Source organism: Scophthalmus maximus, chromosome 17, assembly GCF_022379125.1.
Source record: "Scophthalmus maximus strain ysfricsl-2021 chromosome 17, ASM2237912v1, whole genome shotgun sequence".
Classification (NCBI taxonomy): Eukaryota; Metazoa; Chordata; class Actinopteri; order Pleuronectiformes; family Scophthalmidae; genus Scophthalmus; species Scophthalmus maximus.
Genome location: NC_061531.1, coordinates 10,862,744 through 10,882,247, shown reverse-complemented (window position 1 = coordinate 10,882,247; position 19,504 = coordinate 10,862,744). Strand labels below are relative to the sequence as shown.

The following is a 19,504-nucleotide window of genomic DNA, read 5'->3' as shown; positions in this document are numbered from 1 at the left end:
TGAAAGTTTTTAGATTATGTGCCTTGCTCTAAAAGAGAGACCTGGTAAAATTGCCAAGAAACCCCAGTTATGACAAGAAATGATATTGCACCGCTCTTGACCTTATTTGAATGGCTAAGGGAAAAGCCATTCAGGTTCAAAAGTGCATAACATAATAAATCCATGTACAGAAAATCCAATAAAATTAACGACAGTTTTAATTTGTTGACAGATGCTTTATTCACATATGTATTTGCTGTACTGTTCAAAAATAAATATCAGGAAATGCAAAAGCTTTATAGTTTATAATACCACCATGTCACCTTGTGATTTAGAGCAGCCTAGTCCATTTACCAGCCCCCGCGGAAGAAAAACATAAAATGAGCTTTTGGTTTTGAAACATTGATCAAAGGCTTCTCAATGTGGGTCATGTCAGATATAAATAGTCTTCAAATTTCAATCAGAAGTCTAACGCATGATGATCATCACTCAAAACCATTAAATAAGTACATTTCATGCAACTTAAGACACTTACTGTGCTTTTATTGCAGAGATCCGTGCACACTCGTGTACAGCAGCTCCTGTAAAACAAAGATAAAATGTATGAGTGAGCTTGATTATTTATTTGAACACACCAGACTGGTGTTGGTGGGACGAGTCAGACGGAATGTTGACTTCATTTTTAACATCAGAAGTCTAACGCATGGAGATCATCACTCAAGCACCAAGGGGAATGAGAATGAGAACATAAAAAAAGACAAAAAAAGATTAGTGAATAAAATCACCTTAGGCGGCCTTCATCTACAGGTCCACCGCCTTGTGTCCACGTGTGGATGTGCATTCACCTCAAAGACACAGCGCCAATCCAGCCCTGTGTAAAACACATTATACAATTACAAAAACATTGTAGGAGACAAATTACATAAGTAAACACGGCTTTTGATGCAGTTTGCTGATGTATTTAAAAAAAAAAAGTGATCTTACCTTCTCATTTTCCTCGCTGGTCGGGCCTAGTCACATTGCCTCGTTAGTTTTTACACCTTTATCAAATTATCAAACATTTTCCCGCAACCTCTAACCATCACGTAGCACAATAACTATTAGAGGAAAAACTGCGCATAAATTGCGGTTAACAAACATAGGAAAACGCGAGTGTTCCCGGTCCAGCGTGTCGGGCCGGAGGACGCATGCTTCCTTCCACGGGAGAGTGCTGCTGCAGAAAATGTCCCCCGGAACTGACTTTATTGCACATCCGGTGTCCGTGGCGCTTTCCCCATTGGCTCACGCGGACTGTTCGTTCCCCCTCCTCCACTCCGTGTGGAGGCCTATCATCAAAGTCCAACCCCCGCAGGCTCCACCTCAGGAAGAAGATCCGCAGCAGCTCGCCTCTCTCTCTCTCTCTCACCAACGTTGCTCTTCCCCGAATGCGCCGCTGCGCTGGACCGATGCCTCCGACGTTACCGCGTCGATAGAAAACATTTCGCACCGTCTACTCGTGGGGCCCCCAGAAAAAGAAAGAAAGAAAAAAAAAATCCCGTTTTCTATGTAGTCCACGGCCCGCCCGGACCAACTGACTGTCCCGGCTGGAGACCACGAGACATGGACTGGACCGCGAGCAGCCGGGCCCTGGTGCGGTGCGTGTTAGCGCTGCTCTGCTGCGCTGCGCTCCCACAAAAGGTAAGAGGGGCTAACTGGATCAAGCTAGCTTAACTTGGATCACGTTATCTGCCGGGGCAGCCTCGTAAAAAAACAAAAAGAACAACCGACAACTCCTCCTTTACAGTCTGATTTTCTGAAATTCATCTGGACATTGAGGTTGTGTCCGTGCGCAGCTTGTTGTCTCGGTTCATGTGGTCAACTGTTAATGTAAACATGTCAACAAAAACAACAACCCTCCAGAGCATGGAACTAGAGAATTGGCGCGTGTGTGTGTGTGTGTGTGTGTGTGGAGACACACCATATGTTTATGTTTTTGTCTAAAAGCCCCCATCCCCAAATCAGAATGGCAAAGAAGTGCATTGTAAGCCATGGCCTCATATTAAACTGAATGCAGTGTTGTTGTCTGCTGCTTGCATGTCAACTCAACACCTCTTATCGTTTTCTCGAGACTGATGAACTCACGTCCTTGTGTTTTCACACCAGCTGCAGCCCTCAGACAGAAACTCTTGTCATCAGTCATCGCGGCACAACGCGATGACTGAGGTGTGTTGCTAACAATGAGATCTTTAATGTTGGGCTTATTATTACATGTACGCTTTGAATTGACAATCTCCGAACATTGATGCAGGAAATCGCCTCTCCCTGAACGGAGGGGTAGATTAATGGAGGACTCTTGCCATTAGCTGTCATTCGCAGTTGCTTTACACTCTTAGAGATCCTTCCCCCTTCGATTGATCACATCTCTTCCCGTCATCCGATGCAGTGAGGGTGTGTGAGGCATCGGCGAAGTCTCTAATTTCAAAGTTCTCCCCCAAAGCTCGTCGTTGTAATGCGTGATGTTTCCCTGCGATCTGGTTGATTAGATCATGCACCAAACTGCACCAGGCCAGCGACAAAATGACCACACAGACATCTGTGTTCCTGCGGTGTGGTACACAAAGATTCAAACTGAAACTGTGCAAATGTAAGTTTTGGAAATGATGCAGTGGTTTTCTAATTTGATGTCTCCTAGTTTTAGCTTGTTGAAACGGAGCCAGATCCCTAGAAAGGCTTGAGGCAATGACCATTAGCTCCCAAGCTACTAAACCACTTCAGCTAAGCAGCAGATTAAAGTAGCTGCATAATCCCCTCTATCATACCCCAGGTTCTTCTCTTAGCCATTTTTTTTAAAGGGAAAAAAAGTTGTGATTTTATCTTATCACAACAGTAGATTGGCTGTGCTTTGAGCGAGTGTGCCTGAACGACGGCCGACACGTGACATCCGTCCCACTGCAGCAGGACGACGCAGAGAGCAACTGATAGTGACTGTGTTTTGACGAGGAAGGCTGCCGATTGTCTCTCCTGTGATCTCCTTTGAATTACGAAATGTGAAATGAATGAACACTCACCGACCCTTTGTCCGAGGGAAATCAAACATCCTGTTATCATTTACACTGTTGTGTAAACCTCAAATTACCACTTTCATGTAGGATTTCAAGACTGATGACTGTGTTTAACGCTGCACTGCTCATACATGACACAAGGGATTTTTAAAATCTACTTTTTTAAACATATTTTGAAGGAAGTTGTGGCACTACATCTCCTCATCAAAGTAAATAGGTGGGATTTCCTGGTTCCTGTGTTGGATTTCGCTTGCACCCAAGCGATACCGCTGCTTATTTCTGCAGACAAGCTGTTGCTGCGAGAGTTGTGCTGTGAACTCTACAACAGAATTTAAGAAGCGTTCGGGCCCGATTACTACGTTGAAGAGTTAAGACTCGGAGATATCTTTACTAATAGTCTTGCCAGAAAGATGTGAGATTTTGTCTCTTAAAGACACACTGTGGTCAAGACTTTTAGGGCCTGCACGATGACTGGTTTCCTCTGAATTTCTGATTTAATCACCAATTGATTTCCTGTTTTTGAACAAAAGCCACTGTTTACAGCATTTGCTTTACGCGTGCTATTTTCAACCTGACTTCAGTTCATTTTTTCCTCATATTTTATTACAATTGCCAACCATCTCCTTTCCATGTGGAATACCGTTTTATTGATGTTCAAAATTATGATGCATGCACAAAGAAACACTCCAAAACCTGTTTTTCTTTTAGGAAGCAGGACAGCCATGATGGTGAAACACAGATATGTTTTGTATTTTCTGTTGTTTGGATGAGTCTTTCTCCTGTAAAGTGGCCCACTGTCCGCCTGACTCACGTCATAACCCTCATAAAACTCTCTCTTCTCAGACAAGTCATTGCATTTTTACCGCTTTAAGCCATGTCTGACCTCATTACCGAAGGGAAAAGGAAGACTTCGAAACTTGTAAAGACTTTGGTTTGGCTCAGTTCAGTTCTTATTATTTAACTGCCGCTTACACAACACCTAAACAATTTTCTGTTGCACACAGAAAAAGGAAGTGAGAGGGAATGCCCCCAATGTTTCAGTGCTGTAATAAGCTTTATAACTCATCTCCTCATTTATTTTGACATTGTAAACGAGATGTCCCTGAAGACTAACACTTAAGAATATCCATCAGTTGTCCAATTTCAGTGTCCATCCAAAATGAGGAGACTAACAGATGTCCAGGAAGTTATTTGCTTGCGAAACCAAGAACCCTCACAGAGGGAGGGGGGCATATTAGTTATGATTCTCCTAGTACTATTGTGTGTGTGATGCTTGCAGCTATGCAGGCTGCCCTGTGGGAACAGTCACAGGTGCATAATATTGACTCAAATGCTTGTATAGGATGTGAGACTACCACAGGGGTTCTGTAGGCGAATGTGAAAAGACTCTTGTCACTGAAACTTACAGTTTATCCGATTGTTTTGGTCTCTGTTTCTGTTTCGCCAGGAGTAACATGCGAACATTTCCCTAAATTTAAGCTGCAGAACGTGCAGGTTAAAAGAAGTGAGCTATGTAAAATACCCACCGACCCCTCTGATTTGGGATTTTCTGGTGCTGGTCAGTTTTTGGTTTTGTAAGGAAATGTGACCAAGAGGAAAAAATGCCCCAAGTGATGCTGTTTGCGTTTGCTCACCATGCCACATGCTGAGGCCTGTTTTAATAGCCTCAGTGGTTTGTTTGTGTATGACTTACTAGCACTTCAACCCTCCCTTCCTAAATCTTGGCTAAAAGCTCAGAAGAGTGTGTAATTATAAACTGATAATCTACATTATATGTAGAAACTATTTGCACCGCCTGCAGGGACCCATTCACGGGGATTAGCCCGGGAAGTTGATCAATACTGCTATAGTTTAGAAGGAGAATGAGGTCCGTCTCAACCGCCCTTGTGGTAAAGATGGCATGTTAAGTAGCAGGTTTTCATTCCCGAGCTGATCCTGAGAGAAGACCACCGAAGAGTGCTGACGTCTGATAATTAGTGGGATGGGAATCGATTCAAAATGTTTTCCTCAGAAAACTGCTGTATTTCTAGTTAATTGCCAGCCACTTGAAGCTTCTTTTTTCTGTACTATACAACGTAGAAGACCACAGATGAAAAGTTCTCCCATCCTCCGTAACTCTTTTGTTGAGAAGCTCACTTGCACCAGTTGCATATCATTTTGAAGAAGAACAGCTTGTATCGAGGTACCAGTCAGTCTGAGGTCATGCCATCGTCTTTGGTTTGGTTGTCAGCCTCAAGCTGTTTTTAGACATAAACTCCAGATAATATTTGCAGAAGTGCGTCCAGAGTTTGCCGTTCACACGTGATGAGCACAGCAGGAGGTTGTCCGAGTCAGGTGCGTTCAGGACAGCAGGAATATTTCCGAAACATTCTGAGACGTCTGGGTAGAGCAGCAGGACGCAGGACAGTCACTTTCAGACTCTCACTGGACCTCTTCCAGCTCACTGGTGCCAAAAACCATAAGATGATCATGGCTTGGTTTATCAAGAGCAGTGTTTTTACAGTTCCGTAGTGGGTGAGTGGAGCACACGTCCCCCACATTTATGTTGATTCTGGCATAAGCCAAGTCATAAGGCCGGGCCACTTTGTTGCTCTGGTGGTTTTGGGTTCAATTGTTTTCTCTGGATTTTCTTTTATTTGATTTTCCCTTTTCCTGAGTATCTTTGATGACTAAGGAGTGTGTCTCTTTGTCACATAAGCTGTTCAGAACATTTTCACATATGACGAACGCAGCACGCGATTGTCTGAATCAGACACGTTCGTCCGAACGGGAACATTTCCGGCACAGCATGCAGGAGGCGGGAAATAAATTTCCGCTGCAGTGCGTTTTTTTGGTTTGTAGTTATCAACAGACCCACCTGCTTGCTATGAATTTTCCAGAAATAATCCTGCTGCTGTATTCACACATGGGCTAACCCAACATTGTGTAGGGATATTTTTCTTGGGAGCTGGCAGGAAAAGTTCCTGAAAATGTCCTAAAGTTGAAGTTGAAGAGCTCTTATCACTCGGTTGATTGCAAAATGCATTGAAAAACCGCAAAATTAACAGGGTAGTGTATGAATGCTTTTTTTTTTTAGCACGTGTAGAACATGCACACATGCTCATGGCCAGTTTGTTTACCTTCTTCCTCGTTGCGAGGTTGGAGCTACGAACCCTCTGACATCCCATCCAGCAGCCTGTCTCCAGTCACCTAGCTAGTCAGTCTACTCCAAGAGTGTTCTTCAGCTTTCATTGTGAAGTATTGATTTGAGGACCATTGATTTGTAAAGCAGTTTAAAGTGGCATACTGCTCGGGGCAGCACACCACCCCATCCCCTTCCAGCTAAACCATACCATGCCTCTCTTTTCCAGGAGGCGGTCACATTTGTCACACAAAGTCTGAATAATCTCATTAGCATGCTGCAATTTCAATTCAGTCAATTTCTGAAGTCATGCATGCCTGTTCGCCTCACAAGTATCATCAATAAGTTGCACTGATATTTTAGTGCCTACTAGAGATATGGCTGTTGACAGTACATTGTCTTGAGATATATTCCTTTTTGTGTGTGTGTGTGTTGCTGTAGGGGTTTTGCAGTGCCGGCACAGTTTCCCTTCCTGAAAGCCTACTCTTTGTGTCCACCCTGGATGGAAACCTGCACGCTGTGAGCAAGAAGTCAGGCTCTATCAAATGGACCCTGAAAGAAGGTAAGAGGAGAACACGAGAGTTGAGTGCAACTCAGGTTTTTGTTTCTAGGTCTTTCTCAAGGCTCCGTGTCTTATTCAGGGAACACTTGCAAAAACAAAGTGCTTTTGTGTTCTGCCAGAGGGAACAGGATGGGATCCCACTGCCTGTCAAAAATCGCCGCAAGGTGCTTTTGGCTTTTGTCATTTGCAGTGTAAATTTATGTAATGATGGGTGGTTAAAATGCTGGAAACAACAATGTGACCATAGGTGAAACTGTCTACTCCTGGCATACAGACAAAGTATGGGACCCTGGTTTAATGTGATTGATGCTTTTTCATGGTCATTAGAATTGTTGTATTGATATTTTGTTAAAGCGCAATGTTAAGAGAAGGGTGTACCCACAACCAAAATTTAAGTCAAACAATTCAAATGTGATACTACAGTTAAACCTGATAATCATTATTATTTTCTAATACTGTCTTGTGTTTGTTACCACCACAAGTTGTAAATCAGGCTTATATCCTAACCCTACATTTCAAACCTTTTCATCAATGAATTTAACACTTGATTATATAAATGCTTATTCCTGTTATTTATTTTATTAAAAAAACAGGAAATAATTTTTTATTGGTATTTTTAGTTGGTGGAAACAGGATTAAATCTTGTGTTCACGCTGTACGTGAGGGAAAAAGCTGTGAGATGTTGCCGCTAAGCCTGGAAACATTGTAATTATTAACTGGGTGTGGGGCAAATATAGCCAGTAATCAAGGTCAAGAGTGGGCAAGGGTAAGCAACTTTGCACACACGACACGTGCTGCGTTAACATGTTAATGTAGGAGCTGTATGCTGTTAAGATAAGGCAGACTTAAAGTGTTGGATAGATAGATGGGCACTTTATTGATCCCGAGCTGGGAAAAGTATGCTGAAAAAGTCAAAGACGGTGAATAAGAGACACACAGTTTGTCACATTTTCCTCATTAGTATCATGCAACTTTACAAATTAAAGTACACTAAGCCTACAAGTCCTGGTCAGCTCCACCCGATGCCAAATCATAAATAATCAGGAGAGGCCGTTTCCTCCGCATCATCTGTTTTTCTCGAAGAGCTGTTCAATATAGATTTGCCCAGCTCTGTGCCGGGCTTTGCACACACCTGTTGTTGTTGTTGGTGTTCCAGTACGGCAACAATACACCTACACAACGAGGGAGGCACAAGAGATATTTTCCCTGGACAGAGACAGTAATGCTCAGCCCACATGTATGATGTAGGCTCTCTATCTGTTTGGCCAACGTCTTTCTCTGCAACATAACAAACCAATGTTTCGCCGCCAAACTCTGCAATTGTATTAAATGAATGCAGATGCTTTTTGAGCACAACATTCATTGACCACCAGGTAATCCTGCCCTGCCCCCTCCTACTAGTTTGACCCCGTCAGGCACCTCCACAGAGATCCTCACCACCTGGCCCACGCCCTGTGTGTTCACACTGTAGGGAGGCGTGTGTTTGTCAGGCAGCTATGAAGGTGTGGCGTTCCCACTCTGGCTCTTTACTTAAAGACCCAGCGTAGTGTCTCATCTTTCTTTAGTTTAAAGATTACTAATTATTATTGTTTTGTAATGGTTTACGGTGGATATCATGGATTCCTCTAATTAAGTAAACTTCCCTTACTCACAGTAAAACTACTTTGACAAACAAGTAGAAATGAATAGTTTATGTACTGTATCTCAAAGTAAGTTCCCATCAAATGACACGCTCGCCATTTCAGCAGTTTGCCAACATGACTGTTTGTCTTTCGTGTTTGCCACAGGGGAATCGGTTTCATTTGAACTTTGTCTTCTGTGTGGACGAATGTTACCAGTGTTCATGTCATTCTCTTACACAACAGCTAATATTCTTGTCTGCCCAGACTCACATCTTGTGTTCTGTTCTCTCCTCACAGATCCAGTTCTTCAGGTCCCCACACATGTGGCGGAGTACGTATCTTTGAGTTATTTTCTGCATGGGCACACTCACACATGTCGCCTGTGTCTGTGTATTGCACCTCTCTGTAACAAAAGATGGTGAATGCAAATGAATATGGCAACCTGTTGAGCCTGTCTCGTTTGTGACTCAGAGTAATTGCTCAAGTACTCTCCCTTTGCCGAGGTTTGAGATGTGATGCTTTATCTTCTTTTCCTCCTTCCACCAGGCCAGCGTTTCTGCCTGACCCAAATGACGGCAGCTTGTACTCTATGGGAGGAAAGAACAGCGAAGGCCTCACAGTAAGAGGAAACAACCTGTTCTATAGAAAAACACACCCTCTCGTGATACATGTGTGTTTATGCTGAAAATAATGTACCGTCCTTCTGAAGTTGCTGCTGTGGGGGAGCATGCTAGATGTTCCCCACATATAAATTATTAAGACACACGGAATGTTGTGGCTAGCTAATGTTGATTCATTGCTCCTTAACAGAAATTGCCGTTCACTATCCCTGAGTTGGTCCAAGCGTCTCCTTGCCGCAGTTCTGATGGAGTGCTTTACATGGGTAAGGCTAATCCTCCGATAGAAATGATGCCTTTTGACGAAAATCCCGGTTCTTTAGGCTGCGGTCTCCATGCCTACCCAACACTGGCTTTTTAACGATTTGATTGTGAGAATGAAATTAATTGTATCATGAGTTTCCTTATCCATAAGTGTGTGCAGTCCATGTCCCGGTGTCTCTCCTCACATAAAGGAGCTGGTGTTATCTGTCTTTAACAGAATACGTTACGGCCCCTGTCCATAGCCATGGCCTGTGCTCTTTTGAATTTACAGCAGCTAGCAGAGGATAGTAACTGCTTGTCATTGTTCAAAGGGAAGCGGGTGACATTTGCTTCCCCACAGTCATGATCAGTGAGGCTTTTGTCTCATTCAACCAAAGCTGCTTCCAGCACAAAGCCGACTGGGGATGCAAAGATCTGAAAATGCTACAGATTTCAAATCCTGCTCTTTAGATCTCACTTTGAAGGAAATTCTCAGGTCAAACCGTCCTCCTCGGGGAATCCAAACATCATTGAGATTTTCTGACTCAAAGAGGTTGTTTCCTTATTTATGGTTTTACATTATTAGTCGATAATAATGTTTGAATAGGGCTCTATTGCCGCTCCCTGCAGTTGCATAACAGATGAGATGCCAGCACAAAGAGGATGAGGGCTGATCATTTAATGATCGAATGGTAACCCCCAACAATGTGAAGGTTAAGTGGTTGCACAACTTTTGGTCAATTTGACAGTTTTCTGTAAATAGTCATGTCAGTTTTCTTTAGATAGACAGAGAAAGCAAATTTCTGTAATCTTTTTTCACTTGATATCATTAGATTTAGGACAAGAAAAACACCACAAATAACCCTTATATAGAAAAATTGGGTTAGGGTCAGCCCTTGTCATGGGCAAACAATAAATGCAAAAGGTTGTCAGTTTACAGAGCAGACAAAAGTAGCAGCAACTGAGACTGTAACACCGTACCATTCAGTAAATATTAAATGTAATAAGTCAGAGTTTTATAAGTAGCTAGATTGGGAAACTGACATACTTGTGCTTTAGCCAAGAACAATATAAATGCTGTGATTGTCTCTGCTTGTCTGTGTGATCAGGTAAGAAGCAGGACTTGTGGTATGTGGTGGACCTGTTGACTGGTGAGAAACAGCAGACCCTGACTTCCTCCTTTGCTGAGATGCTGTGTCCTTCTTCATCCCTTCTTTATCTGGGACGCACAGGTACAAATTCAAACCAATCCAGCACACAAAGGCTCAGTCCCCCTCCCTGTTTTGAACCCAATTTAATCAATTGTTGATTTGATTTGGCTAATCAACAGCCCAATTTGCCTCGCTTGCTCTCTGACCCCAGACATTGGCAAACACGTATATACTTCCCATTCCTCTCCATTGTTGTTGTAGCCCCCCACCTCAACAACACCACCAGCCCCCACTCTGTCCCTGCAGAGCTTAAACTCTCAGGAGGCCGGGATGGTAATTGTAGCCTCGCAAGTTGAATACTTGTTAGAAATGCTTAGGTTGGTGTCACATTGCCACCCAACAACTGGATTTTGTTTCACAGATCCCACACATTTTTCATTCTGTGAATCCCAACTATCGAAGCAAAAGAAATGTAACACCACTTTGCATTTACACCCTGAAATGAACACCCAGTGCCTGGCTTTTGAGTTTGTTACATAAGGAAAGCAATGCCATACAAATCCCTGTGGATAAGTCACTGTTGTTCATCTCCCTGTTAAGAGTATACCATCACCATGTATGACACCAAGAGTAGAGAGCTGCGCTGGAACGCCACCTACTCTGACTACGCCTCTACCCTTCCTGATGATGACACAAAATACAGTAAGACCTTCAGACGCTCTTTTTGTGGCTTCAGATTCTGACAGACGGTGACAATCACAAGTCCACCCTTTGGTTCCCCACAGAGATGGCTCACTTTGTGTCCAACGGCGACGGCCTGGTGGTGACTGTGGACAGTGACTCTGGAGACATCCAGTGGGTGCAGAACTACAACTCTCCAGTGGTGGCCATGTACATCTGGCAGCGCGAGGGCCTCCGCAAAGTTCCCCACACCAATGTGGCTGTGGAAACCCTGCGTTACCTCACTTTCATGTCTGGAGAAGTTGGCCGCATAACCCAGTGGAAATACCCATTTCCCAAAGAGAACAAGCCGAAGAATAAGTTCATGTAAGCAAGGCACACCTTTGTAGGCTTTTGTTTTTATGATTGCCATTACTTTAAATTTCTCATTTGTATTGATTTTCTTTAAGATATCAGCTAAATTAAAATATATATATATTAAAAAACAATCTTAAATATTATTGTATTCTTGAATACAATTCAGAGAACAGGATTGGCCAAGAGTTTGCTTAAACATGTTGGAACCTTTAGTTTTTTCAGTTTGAAGATTCATGTAAGATTGCTTAATGTTAGGATGGAGTCTAGACATGCAATAACTTACAAGTGGGTTTTTAGTTTAAGCTCTGGATTCACACTGTAGTGCTGTTTTCTTTTTATATATTCTAGTGTTGAGAGCTGCTTCTGCTGAAAGTGACAAATGGGACTTTCAGTGGTTGATTCATTGTGAAGATTTTGCCTTTTTAGGGAAGTGACGGAGAACTCTGAAAACTCCTCAGAATTTTGAACTTGTAAAGGTGCCTGTACTCCTGGTCTTTGGATTGTATTAAAGGAAGTACCGCTCATGTATTGACATGAAGAAAAGTGCTTTTACACTTAAGGAAGCAATTGGACTGTGCTTGTTCTCTTCTAGGGCCACTTTGTATGTGGGTAAATACTCGACCAGTCTATACGCCTCTCCCTCCCTGGTGCATGATGGAGTCACTGTGGTGGTGAGTGACCGTTGCATGTATATTTTCATTTAAGCAAAACGCATTCCTTATCAGTGACACATGAAGATAAAACATGTAGAGTTTATTGTAAAATATGTGGAAGTTTCTGTACACGCTCATATTTTCCCTAGTAATTTATCTCTATTCTTAATTAATCTTCACTAATTACCCCTCACCTGAATGTTCTCTGGAAAATGTCTGGACTGAATTTTCCAAACTTTTTCCAGAGTTAATGTCTGAAAATAGCTTTAGAGAAATACTGTTTGAGTTTTTTTCTTATGTAATCCTGTGAAACATTGCTCATCTGATCTCCTCAAATGTGTGTGTGTGTGTGTGTGTGTGTGTGTGTGTGTGTGTGTGTGTGTGTGTGTGTGTGTGTGTGTGTGTGTGTGTGTGTGTGTGTGTGTGTGTGTGTGTGTGTGTGTGTGTGTGTGTGTGTGTGTGTGTGTGTGTGTGTGTGTGTGTGTGTGTGTGTGTCCACAGCCTCGTGGCAGCACCTTTCCCATGCTGGAGGGTCCTAACAGCCGGGAAAATGAAGAGGACAAGGAGTGTGTCATCACACCCAGCACAAGTGTCAAGTTCAAACCTGCACTTCGGGAGCGAAACCGCATCAACTTCATGAGGAACTACCTGCTCCTCATAGGTATTACAATAGTTTAAAATGCAAAAACACTCATGTCAGGTCTATAGTGTCTTTTCTTCTAGGTTCTTGCTATCAATCTTACCAGTTACGGTGAAGTTGACTCTCATTACTACTCATTGCATGTTGGGAATCTAGGACCATGAACGGTCTGTTGCTCTTTGACTGGGGGGGAGACAAATGACCACAATTTTGCTGTTCCTTCATTTCAGGTCATCACGAGACGCCGCCTGAAGCTCGCACCAAGATCCTGGAGAAGTTCCCCGACAGCTTCCCTCGCAAACAAGGCAACGTCATTCCTCCTACCACAGAAAAGAAAGTAGAGGAGGTTTGTGTCCGAGTGTGTGTGATACATTTTTTTTCAGATATATCCATGAATCTTTGCGTTTTTCTCACTCCCTTCGTATCTGTCCTCACTTCTGCTGCTGCCTCCACTAACCATGTTGTAGAAGGTGAATGACAGTGGTATGGATGACGGCCCCCCTTCTCCTCTGCCTGAAACATCCATCCAAGAACCCGGGGTCGGTGGTCGCACTATGCGTCCAGAAGCTCCCGTGGACTCTATGCTCAAAGACATGGCCACAATCATCTTCTCCACCTTCCTGCTGGCTGGATGGGTGGCCTTTGTCATAACATACCCTAAAGTAAGTCTAACTCCACCACCTAGTGGACTGCTGCATAACTGCCACCAACTACGGTTGGCAGATATTAAAGAGAAGTTGAGGAAATATTTTCAGTCCTGCTTTGAAAATCTGACAGTACATGAATTAGTGGTAGCAAAATATATATATATTTTTTGTATACTTAAATTTTTAACTTTTTAAGTAAAAAATTACTTAACAGTTTTTAGAGGAGAAATATCTGTGGTGGAACTAACATCTTAATAACATCAGAAACACGACAAGGGGCCCCCAACTTATTTTTTGGAAGTAGTTAAGAGCCAGAAAAGATTGGCAACCCTGGTGTAATCTTGATTAATGCATTTTTATTGGTTTTTTTTTAAAATCTTCATCTGTGAAATAATTAGCAACTACAGTAGAACTGTTAATTAAATGCAGTGGAGAAAAAAAAATACAATATTTCCCTGAGAGATGTAGTAGAAGTATAAAGTAGCATAAAACTGAAGTAAATGTACAAGTGCTGTAAATCAGTTTTACTGTCACAGGTAGAAACAAGACATAAAGTCTAAAATAGCTTGCAAATGTTGGATGGACCAAATGATACACCAACAACTTCATAAAACACACAGTCCTGTTAAGACGTTGCATCCTCTCTTGCCACAGAGTGTACACAAGCAGCAGCAGCTGCAGCACCAAGAATTTCAGAGACAGATGGAGGAGAGGTTGGAGCTGCTCCAGAGACAGCAGCCGTTTCCCCCCGCAGACGTGGGCTTGGGCTTGGCCCCGGACAGCGACTACCTGGAGGTGGCCCGCACCCGCTCCGAATGCTCAGACCACAGCAGCCCCAACGTCACCCCCCGCGCCTCCAACCACTCCAATTTGTCTGTGTCTGAGTTGGGCAGTTCGGCCAATGAGCACGAAGACGGAGGTACAGGCTGCGAAAAATTGAGATTGGATTCACACTTTTGACTATTGATTTTTTTTAATAACTCAAATTAGTTCTCACTGTCTAAAATTCTCTTTTTGTCTTGTCAGAGGAAGAAACTAATATTGCCAGAGTGGGCAACATAACTTTTCATCCCAAAGAGGTCTTGGGTCATGGTGCTGAGGGCACCATCGTGTACAAGTACGTCTGAACAACTCATCAACAGTTATTGATAACTGTAGTTAAATTGTTAGAAAATACTGGAGAAATATCACTTGAATAAAAATGTTGTATTTCTATTGTTTCTCCACAAGGGGTCAGTTTGACAACCGTCAAGTGGCAGTAAAGAGAATTCTCCCAGAGTGCTTCAGCTTTGCGGACAGAGAAGTTCAGCTGCTGCGGGAGTCAGACGAACACCCGAATGTCATCCGCTATTTCTGCACAGAGAGGGACCGTCAGTTCCAGTACATCGCCATTGAGCTCTGCGCTGCTTCGCTTCAGGAGGTAATGAACGGCCAATAGGTCACCTTGGAATTCCTTTGGAGTTTTTTCATTAAAAATATTTTGGTTATAGCTGCCTTGTTGTAGCTTGTGTTTGTCATTAGCACGCTATTGTAAATCGAGAAGGATAGCCAGAATTCTTTTTCATGTCCTTATTCCGAGAGAATTAAAAATGAAAAAAGGAAGAAACCACTTCCCATGCTACTATTGATTTAGTGCAGTACACAGTTTCAACTAATGTCAAACTTTTAACTATTTTTTTTAACTTCCCTGGCTGCTGTCTTTTATCTTTCTAGTATGTGGAGAGAAAAGATTTTGACCGTCATGGACTAGAGCCAGTCATGCTGCTTCAACAGACCATGTCAGGACTGGCCCATCTGCACTCTCTCAATATAGGTATCCATCTTTGAATATGAAATCACTTTTCATATTCTTCTTCTTATTGTTTATGAATAACCAACCCGACTGCATGTTTTTCTCCCCTCGTATTTCTCCCCAAGTTCACCGAGACCTGAAACCCCACAACATCCTGGTGTCCATGCCCAACGCCCACGGCCGGGTCCGGGCCATGATTTCAGACTTTGGCCTGTGTAAGAAGCTAGCAGTGGGCCGCCACAGCTTCAGCAGACGCTCTGGGGTGCCAGGCACCGAAGGGTGGATAGCCCCCGAGGTTCTCAGTGAGGACTGCAAAGACAACCCTGTGAGTCAGTGGTGCAGTAACAGCTCTCTCATGCTCAAGATCTGACCATACACACAGACAGTAAAAGTTTATTCAGGTGGAGTTTTTTTTCTCCCAGAACTATTAAGACAACAAGCTGAAGTTGGTGTAAAAAGCTTAAAAATGTTAAACTTTAATGTGGGATTCAATCGAGCAAATAAAATCTGACAGATCACACATAAGACCAAAAACGGGAGATTAAAATGCACATAATGGCATCTGATGGACTCCTGAGAGTGGGTTTGTCTCTGGGTGTAACATTCATTTGTCTGATAGGAGCAATGTTAATGCAATTAATGAAATAAACCCAAAATATAATACGTAACTTGATACTGCATGCAAATGTTGTGTGAAGTGTTCAGTTTCATTATATTTAATTGTTTTCTTCACCTGATAGACCTGCGCCGTTGATATCTTCTCTGCGGGATGTGTGTTTTACTACGTGGTGTCTCTGGGAAGCCACCCCTTTGGCAAGTCTCTGCAGAGGCAAGCAAACATTCTACTCGGCACCTACAGCCTCGATCATCTACAAACTGACAAACATGGTGAGGATCCAAAGTACCTGGTTAATGTAGATAATAGAGGGCAGGTAGAGGAAGTAGTGGTGGTTGGTTGTTACAGGTGTGGGAAATATTTTTTGATTGCAATTATATAATTTTTTTTTGTGTGTGTGTTACAGGGGACTTTGTAGCCAGGGATCTCATAGAGAAGATGTTGAGCATGGAGCCCCATCAGAGGCCTTCTGCTGAGAGTGTTCTCAAACACCCATTCTTCTGGAGCCTGGAGAAGGAGCTGCAGTTCTTCCAGGTCACTTTTCCCCCTAATTTTAAAGATCACATTTTAGGCTGCCCCAGATGTGGTTTAAACCTCTGCTTACACAAACCACATCTTTTACACACACTCCCAAGCATCTTCAAAATGGTATATAGCCCAAATTTTAACAAACTTCATCATAAATGCATCCTATTTTAATTGAATCTGGGCAGTAATGCCAGGCTGGCTTTTTAGACTGAGTAAAGAGTGGATTCTTTGCAAAATAAAACTCCAAATGCTTGTAGGATGTGTGAGATTCATCCTCTCTAGATATGAACCTCCAGAACATTAATTTTCTTTCTTTTCGAGCTTATTACATTTCTAGCACACTGAACAGTGCTTACACCTTCAATTGTGATTTTTTTTGTGTGTGTGTGCAATGATAGTGTTCAGAATGACAGTAAGATGGCCGTCTGCCTGCCTACCATATTAGCTGAAATTCACACGTTTAGTTTCTTTGTGGTTGCTTGCAGGATGTAAGCGACAGAATAGAAAAGGAACCGCTGGACGGACCAATCGTGAGACAGCTCGAGAGATGGGGGAGGGCGGTCGTCAAGGGTGACTGGAGAGAGCACATCACAGTGCCTCTGCAGACAGGTATGACACTGGCTGAAAATTAGACAACATGTCAAATACAAGCATCAGGAGCCACCTGGTGGAAAGTGGTGTTGACTTGGTTGAAACTTATGGCTATAAGATTATACTGCACAAAATAATTATTGATTAGACAAGTATTTTATTTCTAGAGCTACCTTGAGGAATACTTGCTACAAGCCTGATGCACGTTCATAGCTGCACCAAATGCTGTATCGTGTCACCAGGAAAAATTGCAGTGGGTGGTTACATCCGTCTGCACTGCCACTTGCCTAGTATCTCAACTGTATAATATTTTCTTGAACTGCTAATCTCATTATGAGAGTATACAGTTGTATAAGATTAAAGTTTACTCCTGTTTTCCAACATTTTCAAAACAGCCTTTATAAAAAAAAAAGACATTTTATTCCTCATGTAATTTTTGTGGATTTGTCAACCTTTTTGAAGTATCATCCGACATCTGAAACATACAAAAAAACATACAAATGACAGCTGTAGCATTTCAGGATTTAATTTTCACTGGTTCCTTTTTTTGTTGATGGTAAGGGATTCTTTCCGTGGTTGATGGCAGGGGTTTTCTCTTTTTCTCTCTCTCTTTGGCAGATCTGCGGAAATTTCGCTCTTATAAAGGGGGGTCGGTCAGAGACCTGTTGCGTGCAATGAGGAACAAGGTAAGAGTGTATTCTCGTGGCTTATAAACTGTTGGTGTTAAAATGAAACTGGTTTCTACAGTCAGATTTAACGCGTAACCTTCCCCGACAGAAACACCATTACCGAGAGCTGCCTTCTGATGTGCAAGAGACTCTGGGTTCTATCCCTGATGACTTTGTCTCCTACTTCACCTCCCGCTTCCCCCACCTGCTGATGCACACCTACCTGGCCATGTGGACCTGTGCACCTGAGAGGTCATTCCTGCCTTACTACTCCACTGCGATGAAGCTTGCAAAAACACAGGCCCACTACGCACAATATAGGCCAGAAAGACTAAATGAACCCTGCACTCAAGACCTGCCAGCTCACACGTCACTGACCTCCTCACAACCCAAGGAACCTACACATTCATCACAGCCAGTGCAGGCCTGTCACATAACGCCTGCTGAATCACTACCCTCCATATCACCGGACGAGCCTGTTCAGACAGAGTGGCCAGCAGCGCCAGCACTGTCTACTGACTTACACAGTCAAACAACGAACGCCACATTTGCCCCAGAATCGCTTACAGTTTCTCTCGGGCAAAGGGAATCCATTCAGTCCGAAATGAGCACACTGCCAAAACCTGTTACGCAGGACAATGATCCAGTGTGAACTGGGGTCAGTCGGACCCAGCACAGACCGGAGCGTTGCCTCCGACACAAAGTGGGATGTAGTTGCTGAGCTTTGAGCTGCTGAGGACCAGGCCTGCAGTGCCTGGGATCCACTGCCAGGCGCAGCAGCTGCACCTCCCTGCTTTAAGTGCCTTCTGCTCACCTGGGTTGAAATGTTCCCTAACAGAGCCGTCCACAAATCTGTCTCTGCCCAGCGGAAGGCGGATGCCCAGGAAGGGTGATGGTGGACATTTCCTTGTAGCTGGACTGAGCAAAAACATGCCTGGGTATTGTTGAACACGTGGGTATTTTTATCGTGCAATGTTGTATTTCTGAGTGAGCCTGTTCACTGCACAGATACTGTTTGTATATTTTTGTATAGACCGATTCAGAATTTGAATCATCAATGATAAATCATTTAAAGTGGCCGACGTGCCTTTTTTCTTTTCTTTTTTTAAACATCACTGTTCTGTATGGTTACAGATCTTTAAAATTGACTATGCTAAATGTGCTTGATTCCAGTTAATGCTGCTAGACTGCTTCTCTTTCGTCAATTGTGCTTACTGATTTGGAGTCAAGTAAGAGTGGACTGTTCCAAAGGGTGTTCAGGGTGTCATCTGAACACAGTAGGTAATTTAATCCTGATGTGATTATGTGGTCAAATATGAGTTTAGAGGTCAGGCTGCAGAAAGCTTATGTGTAATAACTTCCAAGGGTCTCAAAGTAAGGTTAATGACATGCACATTAAATTCTATTTTTTATACTGACTGTTTTTGCATTGCTTTGGATGCATTTCGTTAATGGAAATCAGGAATGACAAATAAAAGCGGTACCTTGAAGAGAGGGCCTAAATCAACTTTCTAACCCATCATTGTTAATAGAATGTTTTATTTATAATGTTCTTATACAATATTGCACCCCCTCCAATTTATGTAAAAGCGTTCGGTCCAGTCACAAAACCAGGAACCAGGTACTCCTTCGATTCGTCCCCATGGATGTATTGTAGGAAGTGGATGCTGAATCGAATCGAATCAAAGTTTTTCATTATATGCCAGACTAGCAGTCCAGACTTGCTCTATACACACAACGAGTTCAGGGAAATGTTAAATGATCGGCGTTTTATTGCGACGACGGTTCTGACAGAGCTGTTCTGAACATGAGTAGAGTGAGATTTTGTGAGGTATAATTCTTCAGTTTTAAACCATTAAATACATTAATGTGGTTGTTGCAAACAGATGACCGGGTTGGTGAAGTTCACTCGTCAGTGCCAAAGGATGAGACACTGCTGACATAACAAAAACTGACACACACAGTGTAAGTGACTTTAAAACTTAAAATACCTTG

The 19,504-nt window shown here is 42.9% G+C and overlaps 1 protein-coding gene and 1 long non-coding RNA gene across 2 annotated transcripts; one reads left to right on the top strand and one right to left on the bottom strand.

The window, feature by feature from the left end:
- Positions 1–508: 508 nt before the first annotated feature.
- On the bottom strand, positions 509–1,344 carry LOC118288890. Its single transcript, XR_004785939.2, has 3 exons — positions 964–1,344; positions 765–850; positions 509–560 (listed from the first exon to the last, which is right to left on the bottom strand). It is a non-coding gene; the product is annotated as an uncharacterized LOC118288890 (long non-coding RNA).
- Positions 1,345–1,381: 37 nt separating this feature from the next.
- ern1 (endoplasmic reticulum to nucleus signaling 1) lies at positions 1,382–19,016 on the top strand. Its single transcript, XM_035615459.2, has 22 exons — positions 1,382–1,656; positions 6,583–6,703; positions 8,623–8,656; positions 8,872–8,944; positions 9,136–9,208; positions 10,295–10,417; positions 10,937–11,038; positions 11,122–11,383; positions 11,967–12,045; positions 12,529–12,688; positions 12,898–13,013; positions 13,135–13,329; positions 13,969–14,233; positions 14,341–14,431; positions 14,545–14,734; positions 15,028–15,127; positions 15,232–15,431; positions 15,847–15,994; positions 16,129–16,256; positions 16,736–16,859; positions 17,460–17,527; positions 17,619–19,016. The coding sequence occupies exons 1-22, from the start codon at positions 1,579–1,581 to the stop codon at positions 18,159–18,161; spliced, it is 3,273 nt and encodes a 1,090-aa protein (XP_035471352.2). The 5' UTR covers positions 1,382–1,578; the 3' UTR covers positions 18,162–19,016.
- The last annotated feature ends 488 nt before the right edge of the window (positions 19,017–19,504 follow it).

Excerpts from the sequence above, each read along its gene's own strand:
- ern1 (XM_035615459.2), top strand. The coding sequence starts at position 1,579 with ATGGACTGGACCGCGAGCAGCCGGGCCCTGGTGCGGTGCGTGTTAGCG. Across the intron at positions 12,046-12,528 it reads ATGATGGAGTCACTGTGGTG|CCTCGTGGCAGCACCTTTCC; the intron begins GTGAGTGACCGT and ends GTGTGTCCACAG. Across the intron at positions 17,528-17,618 it reads TGCGTGCAATGAGGAACAAG|AAACACCATTACCGAGAGCT; the intron begins GTAAGAGTGTAT and ends CTTCCCCGACAG.